Below are 26,954 nucleotides of genomic sequence, written 5' to 3'. Positions count from 1 at the left end.
GTATGGTGAAGATGAGAGGGACAAGTATCATTCAGGTTTCAAAGAAAGTAAAGTCAATGCTAATCTGCAGATTTATAGGCTGGTTTCTGACTAAACCATAATGTGGTTTGCCTGGTGTTTAACTTAGTAAATGGATTTGGAAGGCACATGAATCCTGTTGTGTTTGTGATAAACCTAGGCTGAGTTTTTATTGTCAGCTGTAGATGCTTACCAATTAATTGCTTAATAATAGGGGAGCTTGGTGTGTGAATGTAATATTTGTGTTTAAAGCAGTTGTCTAATCTTGCAGTTGTTGTGAGAATTTTGTGTCTTACAAAATAGAATCAGAAGCATCATAAGGACTTGCTTTATACTGTAATTTAGGTTGTCAAGCACTAGTGTGAAAGCTCCAAAATTCATAGTGTTTCCCTGTCTTTATTTTTCTGGCATTTATCTATTCTCCAAAAATGCTTGAATATCTTGATATATAATCTAACTGGCTTGGAGGTTTAATTTTTTTTCAATAAGACTACTAAATCCAGAGTTTATGAATCCAAATGAGAACTAAATGGAAAGAAAGAGATACATTTTACGTTTTTTGGCCCAAAACAGCCCAGAAAATGGTCCGAAAAACGGCCTGAAAATGGCCCTAAAAACAGCCAAAAAACCAGGCTATTTTTCAGGCAGTTTCAGGCTGGTTTTCAGACTGTTTTCCAGGCCTTTTTGGACCATTTTCTGGCCCAAAAAACAACCTGAAAACAGCCTGAAAAATGCCCCAAAACCAGGCATGCATGCTGGACAGCTGCTTTTTGGGTTTCCAGTGCTCCAGCACACAGGACGACCAGCTGGCCAGCACACATGCACACACATTCTGGTTGGGGCACTCACTGCCGAAAAGGTTCACTATCACTGCACTATAAAGTCATACAGTTCCCAAATTCAACTTGGGCTGGTAAAACTCATATCTGAACCCTTGGACACCAACAATGCAAATTTATATTTACCAATCCCAGGATAAATGCAGCTTGCTGTGCTCCTGATCTGTTCCGAAAGAAATTAGAAAGAAAAAGAGATGGTGATAGTGATGAAATTAGGAAAAACAGCAAGAAGAAAAGGATGTTGAATAGTGATAAATTACTACCATAACAGAAGAAAAGATGCTGGAAAATGAGACAACGAGAGGGAGACTTGCTATTCTATGCATGCTTCCCCGGGGAGAATAAATTCACTGAGCTCAGAAGTAGTGCATAAAGGAGGGTTGCCATTTTATGCGTATTTGCTTAGAAGTTTGACTCATTCAATACAGAGGGTCTCAGTCTAAAAACACGCTAATTAAATCTAGTTGTACATCTGCGATGCTACGTGCGATTTTACTTGGGAACGATGCTATTATGCTCAGGGGAAATATGGAAAAAAAAAAAAAAGCAAGCCCTTCATTTTGTTTCTGCTAGGCACACCCTGCCCTACTCTAGTCTCCGCCTCTGCTTCCTGACCAAGGAGACGGTGGGCGTATTAGATCCACTGACGAAAAGTCAGGCGGGCAGATCTTTCTAGGTGGAGCCATCAATTCTGTTTTCCATTCCGCATTTTCCAACTCAGCATACTGAGTTAGATCCAGCTAGCGTTAACCGTCAGCTCCGGGATTTGCAGGCGTCCCACAGCTGCTTAGCGCATCTGGTCCGCCGAGCCTTCTATTTCTCCTCCTCTTCCTCGTTTAGACACACCACTAGCTGCTAGTACCCAAGAAGCTGCCATGTCTGGAGAAGAAACTGTCGGGGAAGATGCGGGAGCCACTCAAACCAGCAATGTTGCTCCTCCCGCAGAGCAGCAGCAGAACGAAGAAGCAGTGGCGGAGGCAACAGTGACTGGCGGGGAGGGAAAGGCTGCTGAAGGGACGTCGGAGGAGGCCTCCGCCGTTTCTACCAGTACCGCTGCTGCTGGTCGCCAGTATAGAGCACTGGTGCTCACCGGTTTTGGTGGTTACGAGAAGGTGAAAGTGCAGATTCGGCAGCTGCCTCAAGCGGAACCCAGTCCGGGCGCTGGCCATGTTTGCGTGCAGGTCCGGGCCTGCGGGCTCAACTTTGCCGACCTGCTGGCTCGCCAAGGGCTCTACGAGAGGCTTCCCTCGCCGCCCGTTAGCCCTGGCATGGAGGCGGCGGGAATCGTCCTGGCCGTGGGCGAGGGCGTCTCCAGCCCAAAGGTGGGTAAAGAGCTCTCGGCGGCGAACAACGGACGGAGGCCATCATTGCCTTGGCCAGCCTGTCTAGAGGATTCAGATGCGGGGAGTGGCTGGAAGCAATTTTTGCTCCGCGGCGGCGTATAACGGGCTGCCCACCCTAATCGGAAGTGATTGGGAGGCAGAAAAATGGTTGCTGGGCGTAGCCACTATCCTGATATTTGGGTGCAAGAAAATGGGTGGGGTACCTCGAGGCGGTCGGGAAACGGCCTGCAGTGTTGGGAAGACCCAGACTTGAGGGTCTAAAGCGGGGGGGGGGAGGTGAGAGACAAATCCTAAATGTGAGTTGTGAAGAAAGAAAATGTGTAAAGCTGACTAAGGGTCCCACCCTGTGGATCAAGACATGGGGCGAAGGATAAAAGTATCTTTTCCCCTGTAACTGGCAAAAAAATGGATGCGGGCCTGCTTGCTAAAACAATGAGACGTCAGAATCCACAGCCAGCTAGCATACTCTTGGCCTCCCTGCTAAACTAGTGCCGTCCAGAAGTGAGGGAACAGATTCAGAAAAGCAGATTCAAAAAAGCGAATTCTGGGATCTCTCCCGTTAAAGTCTGGGGAGTGGGTAAGGGTTACTATGGGAGGCAGACATTTTTAAACTGAACGATCATGGATGATCACCAGGACATTTTGTTCCCTAAATGGGGTTTTTCCCTGGCTTCCCTTGGCCTCATGCTTAATCCTTTGAAGTACTTGAGGCCCCCAGGGATGTTAGGTAGAGAAGACCTACCTCATTCCTCATTTCAGCCACTGAACTGAAGATGGGTGGGGCTTATCCTAAAAAGGGATTCAGAAGATTTTTGAAATACAAATCCAGCCGAAGCCCTGCTGCGACAGTGACCTTTTGCCCAACCCCCTCCCAAGCCTGGAGCTCTCAGCCTTGCCCAAAAGGGTGAGATGCAGTGGGCGGAGCTGTGGATCCTTAAGAGAGGCCTTTTCAGCCTGATTAGGAAACAGGAAATGGCCTGCCAGTGGGATCAGGATGCAGGTTTTCACATTCCTTATTTGTAGAATTTTGTATTTCTAGCGTCAATATCTTTTCCTTCTTGGTCTTCTTGCAAGCTATGTGGTATAGTGATGCTTTCTTCCCAATAGTTTAATCTCTGGATTGTTTTTCAGTGCCTCTGTTCAACCTTGAAACACATGGAAATATTTACATACATATTCACTCACTCTGCTCACTCATTAGAAATTGCATAGAGTATTCTACTCTGGGAGGTTCCCCTTGTTCACTCTGGGAAGAATTCAAGGATTACAACTGTTCTACTTCTACATCTGCTCCCCACCCCTCCTTTTCTTTTGGGGGCATCCCCAGTCATTAAGCTGAAGCTTAATGTGCTTTCACTGTACTTCTTATCTGAGTTCATAAATCATGTGTTGTAAAACAAGCTTGAAGCATATCTAATCTGCTTTAAATGGGGGTGGGTGGAGTAAAGAAAACTGGACTTGGCCCCTGTTTCTGCTTTAACCCAAGGGCAATTGCAAAGATTCTAAGGTTTTTTTAAAGTCACTGATTAATTAAATAAGATGGCATAGCGGTGGGAAATCTCTGTTCTAGTCTTAATCTTTTTTGCCTCATAACAATCCTTTGATGAGTCTGGATATGCCAGACTCTGATAGGTACAAGGTCAATTGTGAACTGGTGTTACTGGTTCTTGTCTAATTTCTATATTTTCATATTGGGCAAATGTAGATCATGCCTAAGAAATTTCATAACCGTACTACCTTCCTCCTATCAATGCTTGAAATATATCGCTGAATATCTCTTTAAACACAAATCTATTTCCTTTCATTAACTTTTGAAGCTTGACTTTCTAAACAGTTTGATTTATATGTTAAGAACCTGGCAATGCATGCATTTATTGGTGTAGACTTGTTCCTAGGCAGATTCTAATAAACAAATTTAAATCAGATCTAGTTTTGAAGAATTAAGTCTGCTTTTCTTCGCAAATCGGTGTTAATAAAATTTAACGATTGCTTTACATAGATTATGTACAGAACGATCAACCGACAGTGTTTAAGAAGGACTGGATTTCATGAGGGGTGGTTTTTTTGAGCACCTACAGGAAGACATTTTGCAGTTAACTACGACCAGAGGTATTCAGCAGGTTCTGACCAGTTATGGAGAACCGGTAGCAGAAATTTTGAGTAGTTCGGAGCACCAGTAAATACCACCTCTGACTGGCCCCGCCCCCATCTATTCTCTTCCTCCCGAGTCCCAGCTGATCTAGAAGAAATGGGGTTTATGCAATAACCTTCCCCTGGAGTGGGGAGAGAATGGAGATTTTACAGTATCCTTCCCCTGCCACGCCCAACAAGCCACGCCCAACAAGCCACGCCCACAGAACTGGTAGTAAAAAAAATTTGAATCCCACCACTGACTACGACCTGTCATCAATCTTACCCTCGAAATAAGAAAATTATTTTTGTGGTGTCTGTTCAGAACTTGAAAAGCTTCAATGTATCTCACAACAATTTAACTGGCAGGGATTCTACACAGTCCTCAAAGGTCCTGTCTCATTCTATTGTTCTCTATTGAGCAGGATATTAACGGAGATTTGTAAGAAGAAGATGTGGCATTTCAACCTATTTGGTAGAACAAGACTGACACAGTACAAAGGCTGGACGTACCAATATGACACTCCTAGATATCTTATCTACTAATGATAATCCTGATTGGGACTAAGATTTATAATTGGATAAATCAGGAAATGCAAGTTTGAGGAATTTCTAAAGTGTTTGATCTGTGTGTTTTTTTAAAATGGCAAGGTTTTAAAATTTTGTTTCACTTACAAGAGAAGGGAACGATACCAAGGAATAGTCCAGGCAAACTAAATTGGACCAGAACATTAAAATATTAGTGAAGCTGACTTGTTTGGGGTGGCAACCTGTAATGGTGTGAAAGACACAATTCAGCCTAACAACCTGTTGAAATGCTATAGGGATGTTTCTGGTAATGGAATGATATTGCACTGAAAAAAAAAATCAGATTCTTTTTCATGGCTTTGAAAATGGCTAGAACAGCAGCAGGAAAATGCCTGTCATTTCTGTCCTTCACCACCTCCATACTCTCCAAAATGGTCTAAAATATATTGCTAATATTAATCCATTTTGCTGCTAAAATTTGGCAGTGTGATTTTAGTGTGTATGTATTTTTCTAAATTAGGGGTGTAGTTAAATTAGGGTGGAGAAGGGAGTATTTTAACTTTCAGGGGCCTCATACTCCCATTACAACTCTTTTCAAAAGAAAATAAAAGAAAATTCCTTAATTATTTTTGCGGCAAAATTTCATATAGTATGTAATCTTCAGGGGGAGGGGATTGTGGGAAAGGATTAAGAGTTGAAATGAGAGTGGTTGGCTTGCCATTTTTGTCCTCAATTTTTCAACAAAAAAAAGAACAAATTTCAAAAAGAAAATTCAGTTGCATTGCCACCAAATTTCAGCAGCACAATCCTAGGATGTTTAGAAGCTGTGTCTTGCTTGTTATTTACTATACATTCTGAAATATTTTGCAATCTAATTTATTTTCTAGACATGTGTGTATTTATATGTATGTAGACATCATGAAATTAAGGTAACTAGAAGCTTTTCCATCAAAGTATTAGTTGCATCAAGTTAAAAGTATAAATGCCTCCAGTTAAATGCATCATGTTAAATGCAGGATCAGTCTTTACCCTGCTGCCTTTTTGCTGTGTGGGATTTCAGGTTTGCACCCTCCAAACTATGCCTGCCTATTAGGCTATGGAGTTCTATAGATCAAATGCAGAGAAACTATTGGAATATGTAGGAAGAGTCACATAATACATCAATTTATGAAAGCAAATCACATTTTTTTCTGGAATAATACAACCACTTTCTTAACCTCTCATTGCAGCAGAATTGAAGAAGGAAACCATGGCAAGTGTAAGCAGCTGCTAGGGGATATATGTACTATGTATGCTTTGAAGCACTTTTCTCCCTTCTGGTCTAAAGTGCTGCATAACCCTAATGTTGCCCTTATCATCCCAGACAAGCTAGAAAACAGTCTTGTATATTTTGATGGATTGTCCAACGAAGAACACACTTTTCAGAAAGCTTAATAGTTATTTTCGGGGGGTTGTTTTTATACATTCCCTCTCTTATGCGCCTAATTTTTACCACACACTGTTCTTATTAGGGATATGGTAACTAACACCTCGGGGAAGGTTAGTTTAGATTTAACCTAGTCTAAATCACCATTTGACTCTGGAAATAAACATGAATGGAAAACAGTCTTTGAGTTCCTCCTTTCCTGCATCTCTGGCATGATTGTGAAGAGGAAATTATAAACTACTAATTTAGATTGGTGAGATATGGTGGCCTGAATGTAGAAATGTGGTCACTATAAGTATACTTGGTGAAAGCGAAAAGGTAAAGGTTTCCTATAAGTCGTGTCCAACTCTAGGGCACATTGCTCATCTCTGTTTCTTGGCAGGAGCAGCCAGCATTGTCCAAAGAACATTTCCGTGATCATGTGGCCAGCATGGCTATACACAAAAGATGCATGGAACCCTGTTATCTTTCCACCAAAGTGGTACCTATTAATCTACTTTGCATGTTTTCAAAGTGCTAGGTGGGCAATTATATTGAAAGAAAATATAACCATAGTTTACTTAATTGTTAGCAGAGGTTTTTTTTTATATATAAAGGGGTAAGGGCTACTCCTCACAACCAAATTTAATTATTTACTAAATTTATTGGCAGTCCATTTTATCACAGACAGTGGTAAGATGAGCGGCCCATAATATACCACAGCATCTTAACATGCACTACTCTAGTCTAGACTGTCTGTTCTCATGTGGGACAAGTGATTGATGGAATCAACTGGCTGTGATGCATCAGTATCCTGCAGGAAAAACAACCTTAGCATGTCCACAGCATCCTGTGGTGGTGACATGGTCTGATAGTCTTGTGCCAGAAAAAAAAGTACAGAGCCACAGATAGTTGAAGATGAATTTAGGCCCATCCCTGTGTTGAAGTGGGATAAGACAAAAGCAATGGTATGTAGACATATTGTTTAAAAATGTTTGGTGGTCTACCTTCACACTGCAGTTGAAAGAATGTGAGGACGAACCCCCAGTGCAGAGCTGCCACGGGCTGCAAAACTCTAGATGAGTGGTAAGTGATAGCAAAGAGATACAGAAAACCTAGTTCTAACATTCAAGGATCACCTATTTTCCAAAGCACCAGAAGGTAAGACAGGTAAGAAGGTAAGTTTCCAGAAGGATGGAAACTAATCAAGGAGAGTTCAAAACTAGAAGTAAGGATAAATTTCCTAACAGAACAATTAACCAGTGCAACAGCTTGTCTTCAGATATTGTGAGTGCTCTGTCATTCAAGGCTTTTAAAAAGAGGCTGGACAGCCACTTGTCTGAAATGGTAAGGTTTCCTGCTTGAGCAGGGGGTTGGATTAGAAGACTTTGAAAGTCCCTTCCAACTCTGTTATTCTGTTCTGTTAACCTACATCCTAGACAATGTGTCCCTAATGCATAAATACTAAACTTGTATTTTAGTCTTTAAAAGATGTGTGTAAAAGAACCTATCTTAAAATATGATAGAGAACTAATAGAGCAGAGACAGAACATCTTTACATGGTAAGCCAAACCATATACAGTACATTTGAGGTTCAGTATAAGTAATTTTTCCCTTAGAAAAACTAGATAATACACAACACTGACATGGATTTCAGATTTAGGGCATGTCAAATTTTTTAACTTTCAATTTCCAAACATTAGGGATGCTCAAAAGTTGTGATATGCCTTGGGGATTGTAAAGTTATTTTGATTACTTTAATATAATTGCTTGGTAAATAACTACATAAATATACCTTTTTAGGATTTTGTTTCTTTTATATATCACATAAATAACTTTCTGAAATTCCTCCAACATCAATCATCTGCTTGCTGTGATGGTGAAGGAGGTTAGAGAAAAGATAACACACGAGCCTGAGGGTTCCCTATATGCAACTTTGTAGCAGTATGTGTAATTTGAGTGTAGCAAAGTCTTTTGAGAATTAAACTAATGTATGTATTGTTATGAGCTCTGGAAAGAAATGCTAAACTACATTTAGTGTTAACAATGACTAATAGACTTTGCCACAGCCTGCAAATGCAGAAGAGGCTAATGATAACAATGGTTAATCATTGTTTTCCCAATTAGCCAAGTTTTATGGACTTGCATAATGCACCAAACCATAAGCTAATCACACCAATTGTATTTGCACACATCCCTATATTAGTTGGCTCTTTTGTAGCTTGATGTTTGCAGGCAGGTTATATAGCCCAAATGCCACAGCAAAACATGGCCATCAATGATGTGCAAATCCTCCCTTTCTAGTGACATTTGCAGTGGCTGGCCAGATCTTATTTTCAATTATATTTTCTATTTATGGGGCAAAAATACACTGGTGGAAAAAATGATGGTCACATGTAAAAAAGTAACAAGCATAAGGTCATAATGTCTAGACCACCTATAAAATGTCATGATTGAGGCAAGGGCAATTGCACAATGAAATCCTCATCTGGATATATGCAATAACAACTGCAATTCAATCCAATTATAATACATATGTTGTATTTTGGATTTCGGATTATAACAGAAGGAAGGAAAGTTTCAGTTAAGCTGACTAGAAAATTAATGTTTGACAACCATTATTTCTACCAAAAAAAAAAAAATTCTTTTTTTGCTACCAGAATAAATGGGCATCATGCTGGGAAAACAGGTAGCAGATCTTAGACAAAGTTCCCTGGCATTTAGTAATTATTTCTGCCTCCTTACTTTTTAAAGGGTAGGGCATTGTCTTAATCTGATCTTCAGAGGAAGAAGAATGGGCAGATTCATTCTGGTGAATGTTTTATTGTCTTCTCTGTGCTTGCAGTCACTAATCACGTTGCAAGTAGTCTTGTAACATAACATTGCAATATAGAAATAGCTTTTTCAAATTTTCAGTCATTGTTTTATTCCCCATCTCTTGATTTTCCATTTCTCTCTTATCCTAATTAGTCCTTGACACTGAATTTTGATATTCTATTTTTTCAGCAATATGTTCTTCCAGAACTACTAATTCCTTCCTTTTCATGTAAATCTGGCTGACAAGACCAGTCCTAGAAACTGGTATTGTTTTATTATATTAAAGTAAGTTAGGTTGGAAATTTTTTGAAAGAAATTAAGTGCATCTGAGAATTCATAGAAAGATAAATTCTTCCAAGACATACTAAGTCCATTTTTTGAATCTGCTTTTATGGCTTGGAAATCTTTAAAACTTATAGACTTACAAATTTATAAGGCAAGTGGCAAATTGTTAAGAGAAAAAAGCCATAAATTCACTAGTGTATTTACAGGAAATAATTCAGATATTTATTTGATATGTATGATATATACATGTAATTATTCCCACATAATTACATTAAAATTAAAAAATAATAAAAGGAGATACTAGGTATGTCTATGTAGTAGGAAATGCTTTTCACATTCCTCCTGGGAAAAACATGTAAATAATGTTTTGAACTCTCACTAAAATGAATGCAGAAACTCTTTTAAAATTCTTTTTTTTTAAAATATTGATGAACAGGAAAAGAAATATTGGTATTATTCTGCATACTTCAGCAATAAATAGCTGTAGAAAAGTGCCCCATCAACCAGAAGGAAATACAAGGTACAAGAATAAGGATTGAGTGCCATTTTTCCGAATGCCTTGCCTTTGCTGTGTTTAATAAATCAAATTCAGAAAGTTCTTGATAAATAGGCTTTTAAATAATGCCCGTCATTTCAGCAATAACACTTATCATTTGAACTGTGTTCTCTTTCCATTTCAGCAGTGGTCTGTACAGTAGCTTGAGGAAAAGCCATATCTGTAGTAATAGTTCACATTGCTGCCTTCTAGATACATTGGAACTTTAATTCCCAAATGATCAGAATTGTTGGAAATTCTGGAAATTGTAATTCTAATTTATCTGGAGGCAAATTGACATATATGACTGAAGCATATATTTTCCTTTCATAAATGTAGCAGCCCAATCACTTTTTTCCATACCCAGTTGGAAACAGGGTAATATTCTACACCAAGGGTGGGAAGTCTGCAGCCCTTCAGAGGTTGAATTACAATTCCTGATTGGTCTAGAGAGAAAATTATTTTATTTACCTATCTTTTAAGTTTAAAAAGTTCCAAAAAGCAATCAGAAGACAATGTGAAAAATAAAACGTAAATAAAAAGTATTGGGAAGAGATACTTTTGATAGAACATTCTCTCCTTCCCATTTATTTATTTCTCAACCACTAACTTCCAACTTCTCAGATCTTCACTTTAATTGACCCAGCATGTGGAGCTGCTCCTGGTTACTAATACAGCTCTTGAAGTAGAGATGTTACATAGGTGCACTGATTCTGAGCTTGTTGCTTCTAAATGCTCTTCAACAGCAGGCCAATGCAGAGTGCATTGCAGTAAACCTCTCGAGAGTTGGCGGGCTTTAGGAAATGCAGCCTTACATCAATAAATTCTGACAAACTCCAAACACTGTAACTGTCATAAATGTACATAGCTAGCTACTTAAACAGAGTATATGTAGCTCGGGAGTCCACCTTTTCTTCATTTGGTCAAGGGTGACATTTGCTATTTGAAGACAGTAGTTCATGAGAAGGTGAAGGATGCAGGGCTCAGTCTTACTCTTTTTCCTGATACCAGAGCCAAATAAACACAGGATTTCCTCCCTGCAGAGGAAACGGTGGTGTTTTCTTTCAACGGGAGAGTTTCACGGTGAGCGGAAATCTGGAAATATTGCAAGAAAGATGTATTGTTTGCACTGTCACCTTCAGAAACCCTTGACCCTGCCACTGTAACGTACCATGAGCAAGAAGCAAAGAACTTATTCATGCTAGCATTCAAGCTAGATGCTTGATTGGTTTTAAGCTGGGAATCTCTGAGTTGTATCCACATATCTTTTAAGTTGCCAATGTTGAGAAACACTGTTTTAAATCTATCTATTTAAAACATGCAGACTTGTTTTCAAATATATATTATTAGCTGATCACATGGTTCTAGTTTAAAGTACAGCAGGATCTTTTAGTGGAAGAATGATCAGCTAATTATATGATGCCACTTTAGATAACACACCATCTAAGAGTGGACAGTTGCTTCTCTTGAGGAAATGCACAAGGAGTTAAATCCTTTCCCTGTGTCAATCAAATTTTCAAGGAGTTTTCAGAAGAAAAAGTGGATTTCTTGAATTAAAGTCTTTCTGAAAAAGATTCCAGTGAGAAACTTCAGGTCAAAGTTACTCACCTGAACCTTATATGCTTTTTCTTAATATTCAGCAATATTGACACAGTATAGACCTTGCCAAGGATCGCTCCAAAATTTGCCATCTAGTGTACAAGCACATGCCTAACATGAAGCAGACTCTTGCACTGACTTGTAAATGGGATGGCATCCTGTTGTTCATGGAGAAATCTCACTGCAAGAGTATGAAAGACATGGGGCAAACTTTGTATTTATAAAGGTTGCCTGGAGCTGTGCAGTGGATAGCTTGAAATCTACTTTCAAATTTAGCCTTTCATAATCCTGAATTTGTGTTGGGTGTCTTAGTTCTCACAATTATCTTTTTTTTTTTTTTTTGCTAGGTTGGTGATAAGGTGATGATTATGGCTCGGTCAGGTCTCTGGCAAGAAATTGTGACAGTCCAAGCCAATCAGACTTTTCTCATGCCGGAAGGTATGAGCTTTGAGGAAGCAGCTGCCTTTCTGGTCAATTACATCACTGCCTACATGGTTCTCTTTGATTTTGGCAATCTGCGCCCTGACCAGAGTGTCCTCGTCCACATGGCAGCAGGTAACAAAACCTGTCCTACTGTTCTTGCAGTGTATTGCTGATCTGCTTGAGCCAAAGGTCACTTTCAACATGGACCTTGAAGTCTTCTCCTGCTCTACAATACTAATGTATTGACACTCATATATCACATTTATAGGTAGTCTTTGATTTACAACAGATTATTTAGTGAACATTAGTGAAGTTACAACAGCACTGAAAAAAGTGACTTCTGACCATTTTTCACACTTACGACTGTTGCAGCATCTGCATGGTCATGTGATCAAAATTCAAGTGCTTGACTCGTATTTATGATGGTTGCAGTGTCCAAGGGTCATGGGCTCATCTTTTGCAATCTTCTGACAAGCAGAATCAAAGCCAGATTGATTTAACAACTGTGTTACTAACTTAACAGTTATAGTGATTTATTTAATAACTGGGTCACGAAAGGTCATAAGATGGGGCAGCATTTACTTAACAACTGTCTTGCTTAGCGATATGAATTTTGAGCTCAATTGTGATCATAAATCTAGGATTACCTGTACTGTATATCCCACTTTTCAGAATGTTTATGTGTTGACAATTTTTACCTCTTATTTTTAATTTATTATTCTGTTGGGACATTTATTTGCAAGTATTTTACTTTTTTGTGCATCTTTTAAGAGATTTTTAGATAAAAGGTACTAACATATTTTACATACAAGTAAAACAAGTTACATTATGGAAAAGTATCTGGCACAAGTTCATATAAATTGGATTTATGCATTTGTGCTACCAAAGTAAGTTTATTTTTGATTCATGAGAATTCAATTTTTGTGGTTTTTAAATTATAGTTTATGACTTAGAATGCTCTGTGAATCAGCTACTTATGGCTTATTCACTAAACATGGCTTAAAAATCAAGGGTGTACATAATGTACAGATAGTCTTTGACTTAAAACTATTAATTTAGTGACTGAAGTTATAATGGCATTGAAAAAATCTGACTTACAATCCAGTCTTGCATTTAGGACTATTGCAACGTTGCCATGGTCATGTGATCAAACTTTGGTGCTTGACATACAGCATGTACTTATTGCGGCATCCTCTGGATTATGTCACCTTCATTTGTGACCTCCCCAGCCAGCTTCTGATAAGCCCTGTCAATGGGGGAAGCTGAATGACCACATAACCCTAACAACTGCATGAATTCACTTAGCAATCATGCAGAAAGGATCATAACATTGGGCGTGCTTAACAGTGGAAATTCTGGTCCCAGTTGTGGTTGTAAGTTGAAGACTACTTGTATAAAGTCAGCCATCATAAATTTTATGGGAAAGGGGGATTGGAAAACTATTTTTTCCCAGTCATAAAGTGGGTTCATAATGGTGTTAAGTTGGATGGGCAATCTTGAATCCCCATAGTAATTTTCCTCTGAACAAAGGAATCTCTCTTTGATTATAATGGGTAAAAACTGATGGCAAAGTTTCATCCCATTTTGAAATGGAAACATATATAAATACTGATATCCATCTTACAAAGGGCATTTAATAGTTAAAAAAAACTCTATACACCTAGCAGCACTCTTATGTATACTTACGTGTACCGTCAAAGAATGTGGCATATGGCCCTTGGTCACAGAAACATTGCTACCTCATTCTGAGGTACAGTTTCTTTTAACTTTGGTTTGTTGAACATAACATAATGGCCTGTTTCTACATAATGTTATGGGGAAAAAAGTTTATAAGTCACAATAATTGGATTTATAATATTGCATGGTACAAAACTAATACATAGTTGGATAGTTTGTGGTTAGCCCATAGCCATTGTGGTTACTATAGTTAACAATTCAGTGTATTGTGAGAATCTGGCTATTGGGTTAATTAAGCAAATAATGGCATAAAGATAAGCTGTTTTGTACCTTTTCTTGGTGTACATTAGGCCCCCTGCTTTGGACTATTTTTAAATAAAGCTTCCCTTATTATTCTTAATGGAATCTGATATACTGCAAAGAAAAACAGCAGCCACAGTGTTTAAGCTTAATGTATTATGATTGGCTAAACCTACCATAAGCAGCTATTTATGAGTGGATCTCAGGCACTTTAAAGTTCCAGGTATGTTACCAACCCCCAAAGTTTCCTCTTCTTGCTTTAGTTTTTATGCAAATACAGCCACCCGGTTCGCTATATGTTATATAAGAATGTAACATGTGATATGTTATATGGAACATGTGATATGCACCAATTAGTGGTGGGTTGCTCCCGATTCGCACCGGTTTGCAAGAACCGGTAGTAAAAATTTGTAGTAGTTCCGAGAACCGGTAATATCATTAGCTGGCCATGCCCCCAAACCAATCCCTGGCCCAGTCGCTGCTCCCTTACCCCGCCCACTCATCAGAGGCTTTTTTTTTTTTTTTTTTACTTTTAAAAGCATTTTTTCTACAACCTCTTCGGCCAAAAAAATGCTTTAAAAAAAAAAAGCCTCTGATGATCCCGCGGCTCAGCTGGGATCAGCAGAGGCTTTTCAAAGCATTGTTTTCTGCAACCTCTTCGGCTGAAGAGGTGGTAAAAAAATGCTTTGAAAAGCCTCTGATGATCTCAGCTGAGTTGCCTGATCAGCAAAGGCTTTTCAAAGCATTTTTTTCTGCAACTTCTTAAGGTTGTAGAAAAAATCCTTTTAAAAGTAAAAAAAAAAAAAAAAGTTGGCCATGCCCACCGTCACATTACCCCCCACCAAGCCACACCCACAAAATAAGCCACACCCACAGAACCGGTAGTAAAAAAAATTAGAACCCACCTCTGGCACCAATTGTATGGGTAAAGGTCAGAAATGATATGGGATTGATCCAATAGCAGCTGGATGTTTGTTCTTATTCCAAAAAGTTCTACTCATTCACAATCTAGCCAACTCTTGGGGATTATGGTAGGGAGATAGTTGGGACCATTAAATAGCATCAAATAGCTTTCCTTGTGTCCTTGTGAAGACAACCAACAGTGTCGTCTTCATGCTTTGCCCATTTTATGGTACTACTGAGAACATCTTCCACTGATTTAACTTTGATTAAGTTACATGGAAACATGTAAGTTTAGTGAGGATAACCCACGTTGACTCTTTTAATGAATGGAAAACTTTGCATTTTTGGCGGGGGGGGGGAGGCTCATGGGCCTTCTTCATTCCTCACTTGACCCATTTTCCTCTCACTCTAGGTGGTGTGGGAACTGCAGCCGTCCAACTCTGCAAAACAGTGGAAAACGTCACCATTTTTGGCACAGCATCTGCTGCCAAGCATGAGGCCCTCAAAGAGAATGGAGTGACTCACCCTATTGATTACCGGGCAGCAGATTATGTGGCTGAAATCCGAAAAATTTCTCCCAAAGGTTAGTAGAGGCTGAAAAAAGGGTGGAGCAAGATAATCTGAAATTTCCTTCATTTTCTGTGCTCCTGCTCAGGTATTATGGGAGCTGGAAAAAAGGTGCTTGATGAACTGGCATAATTTCAATTATTTATTATTTAGAGTTTTAAGTTTAACTTGCAGAACATGACTAATTGTATGAATTGAAACAAATCGGCTGAAATGTGCAGAAAAATGTCAAACGAAGTATGGTCGGGGTAGTGATCAGGATATCTTTACTACCGATTCGCAACGGGGCCGTGCACACTTCTGCACAGAAGCTTCTACAGATGTGCAGAAGCTTCTTGATGATATCGGGGTCGGTGGGTGGAGACTCCAACCGGTTTTACTACCGGTTCTATAGAACCGGTCCGAACTGGGGGCAACCCACCACTGGGTTGCCCCCAGTGGTGGGTTGCCCCCATCAGTGATGCTGATGATGGGATTGAGTGTCACTTCAGGTCTTAAACTCTCTCTCTTAGGGATATGTTGCTCTCCAGAGTTGGCAGCTCATATGTTATTTTATGTACTTTTATTATAACTGCAGCCCAGCTTAATCAGGGCCACCTTTTTAATCAGGTTAAATAAATAACTTGAGTTGGTGGTGCTTTGTAGAGCTATCAATCTAAATTAATTTTTCAAGGGTGGAGGTTAGTGGATTCATTCCGAAATCTGCTCAGGCCAGACCTTTATCAGGACTAACAAAAATATATCAAACTGGGAGCAAACTGTAAGATCCAAGTGTTACTAGATTTGTTCCCTCTGTGTAAGAATGGTTAACTATACTGTGTGAATATGCTTTAATGCAGGGGTGAAATGCTCCTGGTTCGGACCGGATCGCCTGATCTGGTAGCAATGGAGGTGGGTGGTTCGGAGAACCGGTAGCAAAAATCTCCGCCCCCCCCCCGTGCCCAGCTGAGCCGTGCGATCATACAACCTCTTCGGCCAAAAAATGCTTTTAAAAGTAAAAAAAAGAGAGCCTCTGATGATTGCACAGCTCAGCTGGGATCGTCAAAGGCTTTTAAAAGAAAAAAACCCTTTTTTTCTTTTAAATGCCTCTGACGATCCAAGCTGAGTTGCCTGATCGGCAGAAGTTTTTTAAAAAGCTTCTGATGATCAGGCAACTCAGCTGGGATCGTCAGAGCCTTTTGAAAGCATTTTTTAACAACCTCTTCGCCAAAGAGGTTGTAGAAAAAATGGTTTTAAAAGTTAAAAAAAATGGCAACGCCCACCCAGTCACATTACCCTCCCCACCAAGCCACGTCCACAGAACTGGTAGTAATAAATTTTAGATTTCACCACTGCTTTAATGTCTGGAATGACTTCCTATCTAACCTTAGGTACAATTCAGTCTTATTTGGAAACACTTTTTGGATTACAATTCTATACATGGAATTGAGGCAAATCTGAGTTACAGAGTTCATATTTCAATCTAATATGTAGTCTGCCCCACACATTATTTATAGTATTTTTCTATTGTATGTTTACATATAGCGTTTTTTGTGTGCGTCATGGTTTCAGTTTTCCCTGTTACATATTTTTACATTTCAGTAGGGACATGTTTTAGCTAGAAATGGCATATCCAATTTCTTACATTACTGTTAAGTTGCTAATGGTGTATTACAATATATTAGCCATAAGAATTAGTTATTCAATTTTTATTAGTTATCCACTCATATTTTAATGCTTATATTAGTTTTTCCTTAATCTCTCTAATTGCTATATTCTTTTAAATCAGCATTATTTGTTTTCCTTTTTTCTTGAAATTATTATAATGAAAGAAAAAAGGGAAAAATTGAAATCATAGTTAGCACCCATAGATTTATTGGTAGATGTATAGTAAAAATAAAGAGAATATGAAAAAATTTTATGGATGTTCTGCTTATAGATTTATGGTTGACTGAATAATAGATTTGAATAAATTATTAGTTTATATTGGAGACTGATTTAATTTTTTTTACCAAAACTTAACAATAAAATTAAAAGTAACTGAAATTAAAATTATTGAAACCTGGTTAGACTGAAAATGTCACATGGGGAATTTTATTTCATTTCAATTGAAATTTCCCATTAAATAATTTTTGTTTTCTTCCCCCCCCCTCTTTTCTTTTTTAGGTGTAGATGTTGTTTTGGACCCCTTAGGAGGTTCAGATACCACAAAAGGCTTTCATCTCCTGAAACCAATGGGCAAACTGGTCAGTTATGGTGAGTCAGAAAGCATTCCATCAAAGGATGATGGAATTCATCAGAAGTTGAGTCTCGGAATCTTTTAAATCCCAAAGATTAGATCTGGAATTTGAGAATAAGTGTGCCTAAATAAGATCACTTTGCAGTATCAAGAATCATTCTCTGAAATTCAAACAAAAAGTAATGATAAAAGAGGTCTGGTTTTCTGGATCAAGCTAAAGCTCTAATAGTGGTTAGCTGGATGCTTTAGTGAAATTTGTTCTTTTTAGATTTTTTTTTCCTGCCTTTATTATTTTTCCTCAATAACTCAAAGTGCTTCCTCCTCCTACTTGCTCCACAACAATAACCCTGTGAGGTGAGATGGGCTGAGATAAAGCAAATATCCAAAAGGCACCCTGCTGGCTTTCATGCCAAAGGTGGGACTAGAACTCACAGTCTCCTGGTTTCTAACCCAGTTCCTTACCCATTTAAAAAAGTGTGTGTGTGTGTGTTTGTGTGCACTTTGGGAAAGGAAAATCTTTCCCCAAATCCCATCCTTGCAAGCTATTATTCTGCTATTGAGATAGAAATAAACTTTCCTCTGCTTATATAGAAGGCAGGGGTAGATTAAGTTGGACTGACATATACTGGTGTAGCCTAGAATGTACTAATCTTCTTGCAGATACTTTATTAATCTTCAATATATATAAAAAAGGATCTATGTATATATATATATATATATATATATATATATATATATATATATATATATATATATATATATATATATATACACACACACACACAATCCAGCAGGAACAGCTCGAGCAATTTCAACCAAACTTGGTACATAGATGACTTATTCTCTGGAAACAAATACTGTGTGGGTAAGATACCCGGGGATGTGTGTGTGTGTATGTGTGTTCTAGCATAACTCTGGAACGGCTCGAGCAATTTCAACCAAACTTGGTACACAGATGGCTTACTCTCTGGAAACAAATACTGTGCGGGTAACACACCCCTGGTGTCTCTCTCTGTCTCTCTCTGTGTGTGTGTTCCAGCATAACTCAGGAACGGCTCAAGCAATTTTAATCAAACTTGCTACACAGATGACTTACTCTCTGGGGAAAAAAGTACTGTGGGGGTAAGACACCCCTGGTGTGTGTGTGTGTGTGTGTGTGTGTGTTCCAGCATAAGTGGAACGTCTCAAGCAATTTTAACCAAACTTGGTATACAGATGACTTACTTTAGAAAAAACTAGTGTGGGTAAGACACCCCTAACAACCCTCGGCGTGTTTGTGTGTGTGTGTGTGTGTGTGTGTGTGTGTGTGTTCCAGCATAACTCTGGAACGCCTTGAGCAATTTCAACCAAACTTGCTACACAGATGACTTACTCTCTGGAAAAAAAAATACTGTGGGGGTAACAGTATTTACCCCCCTAACACCCTCAGTGTCTGTGTGTTTTAACATAACTCTGGAACAGCTCAAGAAATTTCAACCAAACTTGGTATACAAGACGACTTACTCTCTGGGAAAAAATACTGTGGGGGTAAAACACCCCTAACACCCCTTGGGTGGGGGTGGGGGTGTCTGTGTGTGTGTGTGTTCCAGCATAACTCAGGAACGGCTCAAGCAATTTCAACCAAACTTGCTACACAGATGACTTACTCTTTGGGAAAAAATACTGTCGGGGTAAGACACCCCTAACATCCCTCGGTGTGTGTTTGTGTATGTGTGTGTGTGTTCCGTAATAACTCTGGAATGCTTTGAGCAATTTCAACCAAACTTGGTACACAGATGACTTACCCTCTGGAGACAAACACTATGGGGGGTAATACACCCCTAACACCCCTCTGTGTGTATATGTGTGTTCCAGCATAACTCTGGAACACCTTGAGCAATTTCAACCAAACTTGGTACATAGATGACTTACTCTCTGGAAAAAAAAAATACCCCAATGGGGGTTGTGTGTAAATGCGTGGGAGGCCGAGGGGGATTAGGATGAAAAGATACCCAAGCAGTGCCAGGTCATCAGGTAGTTAAATTATAAGGAGCACACATTCCTGATAGAAGAATGCAGTTTTGGAATGAGAATTGTAGCTTGCTCCTGTGCTGCAGTACTTTGCATTTAAAGAAAAAGCCATTTTGATTTTCAAGGCATAGTTGCCAGAGTTATTATATTGATGGATCTCAAACAGGGTATTTCTCAATTTTGTAGGTGTAGCCAACTTGCTAACAGGGCAGAGGAAGAACCTAATGGCTATGGCAAAGACCTGGTGGAATCAGTTTAGCATCAATGCCTTGCAGCTGCTTCATCTCAACAAAGCAGTTTGTGGCTACCACCTGGGCTACCTTGAGGAGGAAGTGGAGCTTTTAACTGCTGTGGTGACCAAGCTAATTGCTCTCTACAATCAGGGCAAAATCAAACCAAAGGTGGATTCTGTTTGGCCCTTTGAACAGGTGAGGATGCTTGGCCACCCAATGAGTTATTTTGTGTTCCACAATAAAAAAAAATGCTGTCTTTAGCTTAAGTTATTCCCCTACAAAGAACTGACATCATTAGAGACTTCAACCCTAGCAATTATCCCCAAATCCATTTAGTGATTTCAGAATGTTTGATGTCTAATGGCCATCTGCCATGCTCTTATAATGTCCAGTCAGTTGAATGTCCAGTATATAAATCACATTCACTTGGTTGGCATTTTAAATGCTTGGGGGAAGGCAGATTCATTAAAAAATTCTGGCAGTCTTTTCAAGGGCAAAGACACGAAAAGAAAGTATAAAAGGCAAAGTTGTGTTAAAGTTTGTGCAAAGCCTTCTTTGACTGATTTTGTATTTGGCCTTCTGATGACAGGAAGTATTTTAAAAAGTGAGTAAGCAAGTAAGTGGCTGAGTCATTTGATCAACACTCCCTCTCCCATGTGTACATGCTTCTCTTTCAAGGCAGATATAACCAAAAAAACAAACTCCATGTCATGTGTGACTTTAGTGAACAGTGAGTATATATTAAAAAGAGAGTAATGAGTACAGATAATTTAGAATGCACCAATTTGGGAAAGTCTGACATGTACCCTTGGATGCATTCTCCTTGGTCATATTTCTTGAGGTAGAAAGAATGAAATGGTCTGGTCCTTCTCCTGATGCAGGTGGTTGATGCCATGAAGCAGATGCAAGAGAAGAAGAATGTTGGGAAAGTTGTCTTGGTTCCTGAAGCTCCACCGAAGGATGAAAACAAGAAAACAGAGAATTAAAGCAAGGGGCATAGGTGAACTGTTTGACCTCAGGTTGATTTTGGGGGACCTTTTTTTTAACTGCCTCCCCTCCCCCCCACATCTGACCCTTGAGGGAAGTAGGAATGGACAGGTCTCTCACTGCTGTTAATGGAATAAGTGACTGAAGAAAAAAATGTCTTTTCTTGTGGTTAGTTGACGGTTTAAAGCTGAGGCAAGCTTCTGAGTTTCATAAAATTTTTACAGAGTGGAACTTAAAAGATTGCCACATCCCTATGAAATTATTGGTTGGTCTAGTTTAAAAAAGAAATTCAGCACTTCTTTTGCAATCTTGATATTTTGCTCTTAAAGGAACCATATAGAGAATTATCTGAAGTGAAAAGCATACAAGGCCAAACCTATCAATTGGCAATGTCTTTGATTTCTTGATCTTAAATTTTTGAACACACTGTTCAAAAATTCCTAGCTATGTTCTTTGTCTCTATGACATCTTCTGTCCTTAGCCATCCTTAGCTCACCTCTGAATACTTAATGATTAGTAAGTTTAGAGAGCGTAAAACACCCATTGTTTTATCAGCTATTGGCAGTTGACAGTTTCCATAGAAACAAATCTTTGAATCTGCTACTTTGGAAGGGCACATTTAACAAACAGAACACACTAGATATCTCTGCAGCTGGGGGGAGATGTGAGGAAGGGAATTTTGTCTCTGAGGTATTCATTTACCTTGGTGCAACAAAGCTACCACTGCTATATGAAAGTCCTCTGTGCTATCTAGGCAAAGCTCATATATCATATTTTTTGTCAAAATCTACTACAGAGAATGCAAGTATGGAAAATCAAGAAATTACCAGTGAAAGAAGCTGCAAGACTCCAAGTATGGCTTCTTTTGGAGAGAAACACTGACTGTTTCCATTTAATGGGTTAAATATATATTTAACAGTACTAAACAGCTGACTAGCCTGTAATATCAAAAAAGTGATATCATGGTTGCCATCTCTGGCTTGTGGCTTGATATGAGGCTGCTCTAAGGATTAACTATAAAAACAACAGAGATGTCCTCAGTCAAAGATTGGAGAAATACTTTAATAACCTTATTTTCTCTTACAATTGCTGTTTAACTTAGAGACCCAAAATATCTAGATGGGCATCTGTGCCTGTGATTTGCAAGTTACATCAAGGATGAATATAGTTTATGCTTAAGATTCACTGCAGATTAAATATTCTCTTAATATTTTTATGCTGTAGAGAAAGGGCAACAGGACCAATTCTGTACAAGAAACAGATTGGGCAGGAAATAGTAACAGATTTTTAGATTTGTAAGATTCTGCCTTGAAAAAAAATCGGTCTTTGAGAATGTTTCTGGAACTATTTCTGCTGAAGACCTTTTTTGCTGAATAGATTAAGTCTGATCCTATTTCATTCACCACCATTTTCGAAAGCTCTTCCTTGAAAATCTTCAGAGGGTTTTGGTGTATGTATGTCAGTAAATATTTTTGCTATTTTAGGAATTTGATCCTCAGAGTATTTCTCAGCACTTTGAATTATCCATTTCTAAAGTTCCTTCTCTTTCCAGGAGTGTTGCCAATCTACGTTGGGTGAGGCTGTTATCCCTCTTCATATTCCAGTAAACAAAATATCCAAGAAAAGACTAGGGTCCCAAGTTGCTTCCTTGGACTTTTCTTTTGATTCTCACAGTTATGGCAGAAAAATCCTAAATCTAATATTCTGTCTTTTATTGTCCTAGGAAAAAATACTTTCAGTAGATTGTATCAACTAAGCATTTTTCTTTCTGGCAGTTCTTTTTCTTTCACCCATCCGAAAGCCAGACATTTCATTACCTTAACTAGGTAAGTTAGCACTAATGATGTTACCTAGTTAGGGTAATGACACATCTGCAAGAAAACAAGCAAGTTCATAGAGCACCAAGAAACTCTCATTTCAACCCTGAACTACAAATATTTTCCTTTATTGATATATTTGTGACAATTGAAACCATTTTTGACATCCTTTTGGCCCATCAGCCCTTGATTGTTTATGTTATTTAGGGACATCTTCAGCTTACAATCTTTTGCAGAACTATGTTTATTTAGCATGTCTGTTTTGTGAATAGAACATTTTCACAATTCTTGCACAATGCTACAGCTTTTCAATCTTTAGTACTGCATCTCATTCCTGATACTTAATTGGGGGTAGTGGGAGAGAGATTCATTTTCTTAAAAAAAAAACCTGAAATGGAACCTCATACCTTCAGTGTAATATAAATATTTTCCTTCTCAAACATCCAATTGCTGAAATAGTTGCCATCTTGTGATTATGGAAACTATAAGACAATATATTTGCAAAATTCCAACTTGAGAAGGCTATTTTAAGACAGCTGTCTTCCTTATACAACTCTGTTCACCATTATGGTGAGTAACATAACAAAGGAGGCATCTAGTGCAATCACTGTGGAGAAAATTTGGCTTGGAATGCCAAACATTTCTTGGATAGTTCTAAGCAAAAGATGGAAGTTCTGGAAGTGATTATTCTTGCTTTGAATCATTCCTTTCATTATTTTGTATATATTAATGTTTTAAGATTGGTGAGTACATCATTTCTAGAGGCTCAAACAAAGGCTACCAAGCATTTATTTAATCTGCCATGTTCTTACTGAAAGATAATAACAGTACAGAATACCAATTAACTCATGGTATCCTGGAACTGGGAGGAACCAAAAGTTGTTGCTTGAAGGAGCCAATGCTCAATGCTAGAGCATGTGATTTTTGTGCAGGTAATTCCAAATCCAAGCCACGGTAGATAAAGTTAGGACAGTTGGAGGAAATGTTGGCCCAAGAACTTCCAATGGTATAATGTAGTATAAGACAGATTCCTAGAATTTCATACCTTATGGAAGGACAGCTGGCTAGTCATTTGACTCATTTAAGTCAAATGCAACTTTTCCAGTTTGAAGGCCTTCAGAGATATTGAACTTCAACTTTCAGCATTTCCAGCCAAGGGAATTTCCAGGTTCCGTATCTAAAGGGCATCGGGAGGAGGTCTGATATGCAGGAGATTCAATAGATATTGGAGACTAACCTAGAGCTCTGATTATCTGATGTGACCTTTCTTCTGCCACCTATTTTATACATATGTCCTCATACCTCTTGATATTTTTACCATTTCCCAGGACCTACCAAGGTACAATTGTTTATCTTCTAGTCTTAAGATTATAGGCCAACAGGAGCTTACAGATATCAGCTGTATGATCAATAGAGAAAATGAGTTCCCAATTTTCTGTTATTTTAAGCACAACATGGGGAAAAAAGTCTTGCACGATCAGCTGTGGTCTCCCAAGCTTTTACGAAATAAGGGGGGGAAAGGTGGGATGGGGAGAGAATCTACTGTAAAACTTCATGGGTTTAATTATTGGGTTTTTTCCCTCATGCCTGTCTTCTTGCTGCTGCCTGGTGCCTTACTTGGGATGGCATTCCAAAACATTTCTAACCTCATCGTTGTAAAACTGCAAGGAATAGCCTTGCCTTTAAAAGAACTTATATGCTGCATTGTTATTCCCAATTTATTGTGCCTTGTTCCAAACTGTGAGTAAGGTCTAATTCAAGAAGCCTTTGCCAATGTTGACTTGTTAAAAAAGAATGCCCCGTCCCAAGGAAACAGTTTGAAATGTACGTATGGCTTCTGTTCCTTAATCAATGAGGACATTTATATAATAGGATGAGTTGTTACAGAAATGCATACATTTTGGTGCTATTAACAGATACAATGAATTCTCCTAGATATGTTCATCCTTCCTTATGACAGCCATCAGACAATTTTTGCATAATACTGTGAAAGTGTGGTTTAAATCTCCTGACTGCTACTTCTGACCTTAATGGCTGGAAGCTATTTTTAAATTGAGTAGATGTATGGCTTAATGAACCTCTGTCACATGATAAATATGGAGAATCTGAATTCTGTTAATAGTATAATTTGTGGAACTTCCCATTGTTGAGAGAGAATTAACCTCTTTCCTGTAGTGCCTTTGGGAAGAGATGAGCCAAGTATAGTTTTCCATGTATTTCCAAAGGCACCACAAAGGGAAAACTGTTTTTAAACTAAAGCAGCAGCAACAGATGTCCTGTTCCCTTCCTGCAACCTTGCTCTCTCATGCTGAAATCTGACAGTTTTTAAATGTTCTTCCTGAACAGAAGAAATCTTTATCTTTGTGCTGAAGTGGATTTGTCTTACTACTACTCAGCTGTAGTTCTTTTATACAGAAAACATCAAATTTTAAAGCACTATAACTATACTCTTTGTTGCCTTGCTGATTAATACTGTAATCTTGAACTTTTTATCATCTCTTTTATTTTGCAGCTTGATTGTGTGTGTCTGTGTGAAGTGCATGCATGTATGTATTTCAGACAATGATTTTATGGGCCATTCGTAATAATAAAAAACCTTTTTGACCACCTCTCCCCCACTTTAAAATTAAAATCACTCGTCTTAACTAGTTAAAACAATGTGCTTAACTTCAAAGTTAAAAATGTGTTGGGATGGGGTGAGAGGAGAAATAGGATATTTTCTATTGTGATAAATGTTGTCCATAAAACAAAATACAACATTTATCACAAGAAACCTTTATTGATACATATTCTTGCAGAGTTCAAGATTTTATCATAAAACTCCAAAACGATGCTGCCTAGATTTCCATGGGTGTACGGCTGATAGAGCAGTTTAATTGAAAAAAGTGCCATATTTCATGCTCAGTGAGCAACATGTAGCCTGAACATTACTGAAGGCCTAAAGAGTGTATTTTGAAAAGCCTGTTTCTTAAGGGCTGAAGTGGGTCCTCAGTGGTATGAACTAACAGCAGCCCTTTTACATAGTAACTCCCACAATGTGATCTGGCAATTAATACCAGCTCACTTTATTTAGGGACCTCCTCAAATAAAGAAATGAAAGAGGCAAAGCTCCCTCAGGGAAATGATTTACAATGTGCCAAAGTTAACATCGGAGCTGTCTTTAGAGAGATTTCAAAATACTTCTTGAATGAATGAAATATCTCTCTAATTTTTATAATGTTCTCAATTATAGATAGCATAGTATGTGCTGTGGTGGTGGTGGTGGTGGATGGAAGGTCAATCAGAGATGTCTATGGAGATTCTCAGTCATCCAGGTCATGGTTATCCTAAAGGTGTTTTTTTCCCCAAAAAACAACTGGACTTTCTTGATTTTTTTCTTTGAAAATGTTTCACTTCTCATCCGAAAAACCCAAAAAATCCAGTTGTCTTTTGGAAAAAAAGCACCTTTAGGTCACAGAGAGTAAAATACCCAGAATGTATTATTACAAGCTTTACACTCCATTTGTAGACCCATTCTTGTCTTTGATTATCAGGATGACTGAGTTCAACTGTTCTTCAGATTTAAACATTTCAGAATTCTGAGTTCAGAGGTAAACAAATTCTTAAAAATTTGTTTCACTTTTTTAGTTTTAAGTCTCTGAAATAAAAACATTTAAAATATTTTCTCTCCGTTATCATCAATAAGCTTTTCCTTTTGTTTTCAAAGTGCATTTTGCATTTTGTTAGGCTTGGCTCACCAAATCCCCAAAAAAGTATTTAATTACCACTGGGAGAGATGTTAGTAATGAAGGCTAAAGCCAAGGTAATTGTGGGTCTTTCAGAGGCAGGAAAAGCTCTCCTTTTGTCAAGGCAGGCCTGTTTTATTTGCATGATTGTTTTAGTGTGATGTAGGCTTGAATGACAAGCAGTGGATATCCTGGCCCTGCAGAGCCAGCTGTGGAATCACCACTGTTGCCAAATAGAATCCCCCCATGCTAGGGAGATACTGATGATGAAAGGCTGTTGGCAGTGAGGGCAGGCTGCACAGTCCCTTCACACCTGGTGACAGCACCTGCCCACCCCCTCTGCTTTGGTTGGTCCACAAACAGCTTTTGTGTCTTTATGGTTCAAGATGCTTTTTCAAGTCTTTGTGGTGTTTGAAAAGAAGTCCTCTTCTGCTTGCGCCTGCGTGTGTGCCTGCGTGTACGTGTGTATCAACAAAGCAAATGTGCTGATGCTGTTTACAGATTCAGACATGAAATTTCTAGTCTGCCTACTGTTACCATATGCCTTATGTGTTTCTTGGGTGTTCCATTAAAAGCATAACAAAAATGAAAAAAA

General features: G+C 38.6%; 1 protein-coding gene across 1 annotated transcript; it reads left to right on the top strand.

The window, feature by feature from the left end:
• Positions 1-1,493: 1,493 nt before the first annotated feature.
• VAT1 (vesicle amine transport 1) lies at positions 1,494-26,954 on the top strand. Its single transcript, XM_034416220.3, has 6 exons — positions 1,494-2,179; positions 11,847-12,054; positions 15,215-15,385; positions 17,515-17,604; positions 19,784-20,025; positions 20,712-26,954. The coding sequence occupies exons 1-6, from the start codon at positions 1,733-1,735 to the stop codon at positions 20,814-20,816; spliced, it is 1,263 nt and encodes a 420-aa protein (XP_034272111.1). The 5' UTR covers positions 1,494-1,732; the 3' UTR covers positions 20,817-26,954.

This window comes from Pantherophis guttatus, chromosome 4 (assembly GCF_059756535.1).
Source record: "Pantherophis guttatus breed Tessera chromosome 4, ASM5975653v1, whole genome shotgun sequence".
In the NCBI taxonomy this organism is placed as follows: Eukaryota; Metazoa; Chordata; class Lepidosauria; order Squamata; family Colubridae; genus Pantherophis; species Pantherophis guttatus.
The sequence above is the reverse complement of the archived record's forward strand: the minus strand, read 5'-3'. Positions and strand labels throughout refer to the sequence as shown.

What these genes read in the sequence shown, in the direction of transcription:
- VAT1 (XM_034416220.3), top strand. Translation starts at nt 1,733, where the DNA reads ATGTCTGGAGAAGAAACTGTCGGGGAAGATGCGGGAGCCACTCAAACC. An exon ending in CCTCGTCCACATGGCAGCAG is followed by an intron (nt 12,055 to 15,214) that starts GTAACAAAACCT and finishes CTCTCACTCTAG; the next exon opens with GTGGTGTGGGAACTGCAGCC. An exon ending in GGGCAAACTGGTCAGTTATG is followed by an intron (nt 17,605 to 19,783) that starts GTGAGTCAGAAA and finishes TCAATTTTGTAG; the next exon opens with GTGTAGCCAACTTGCTAACA.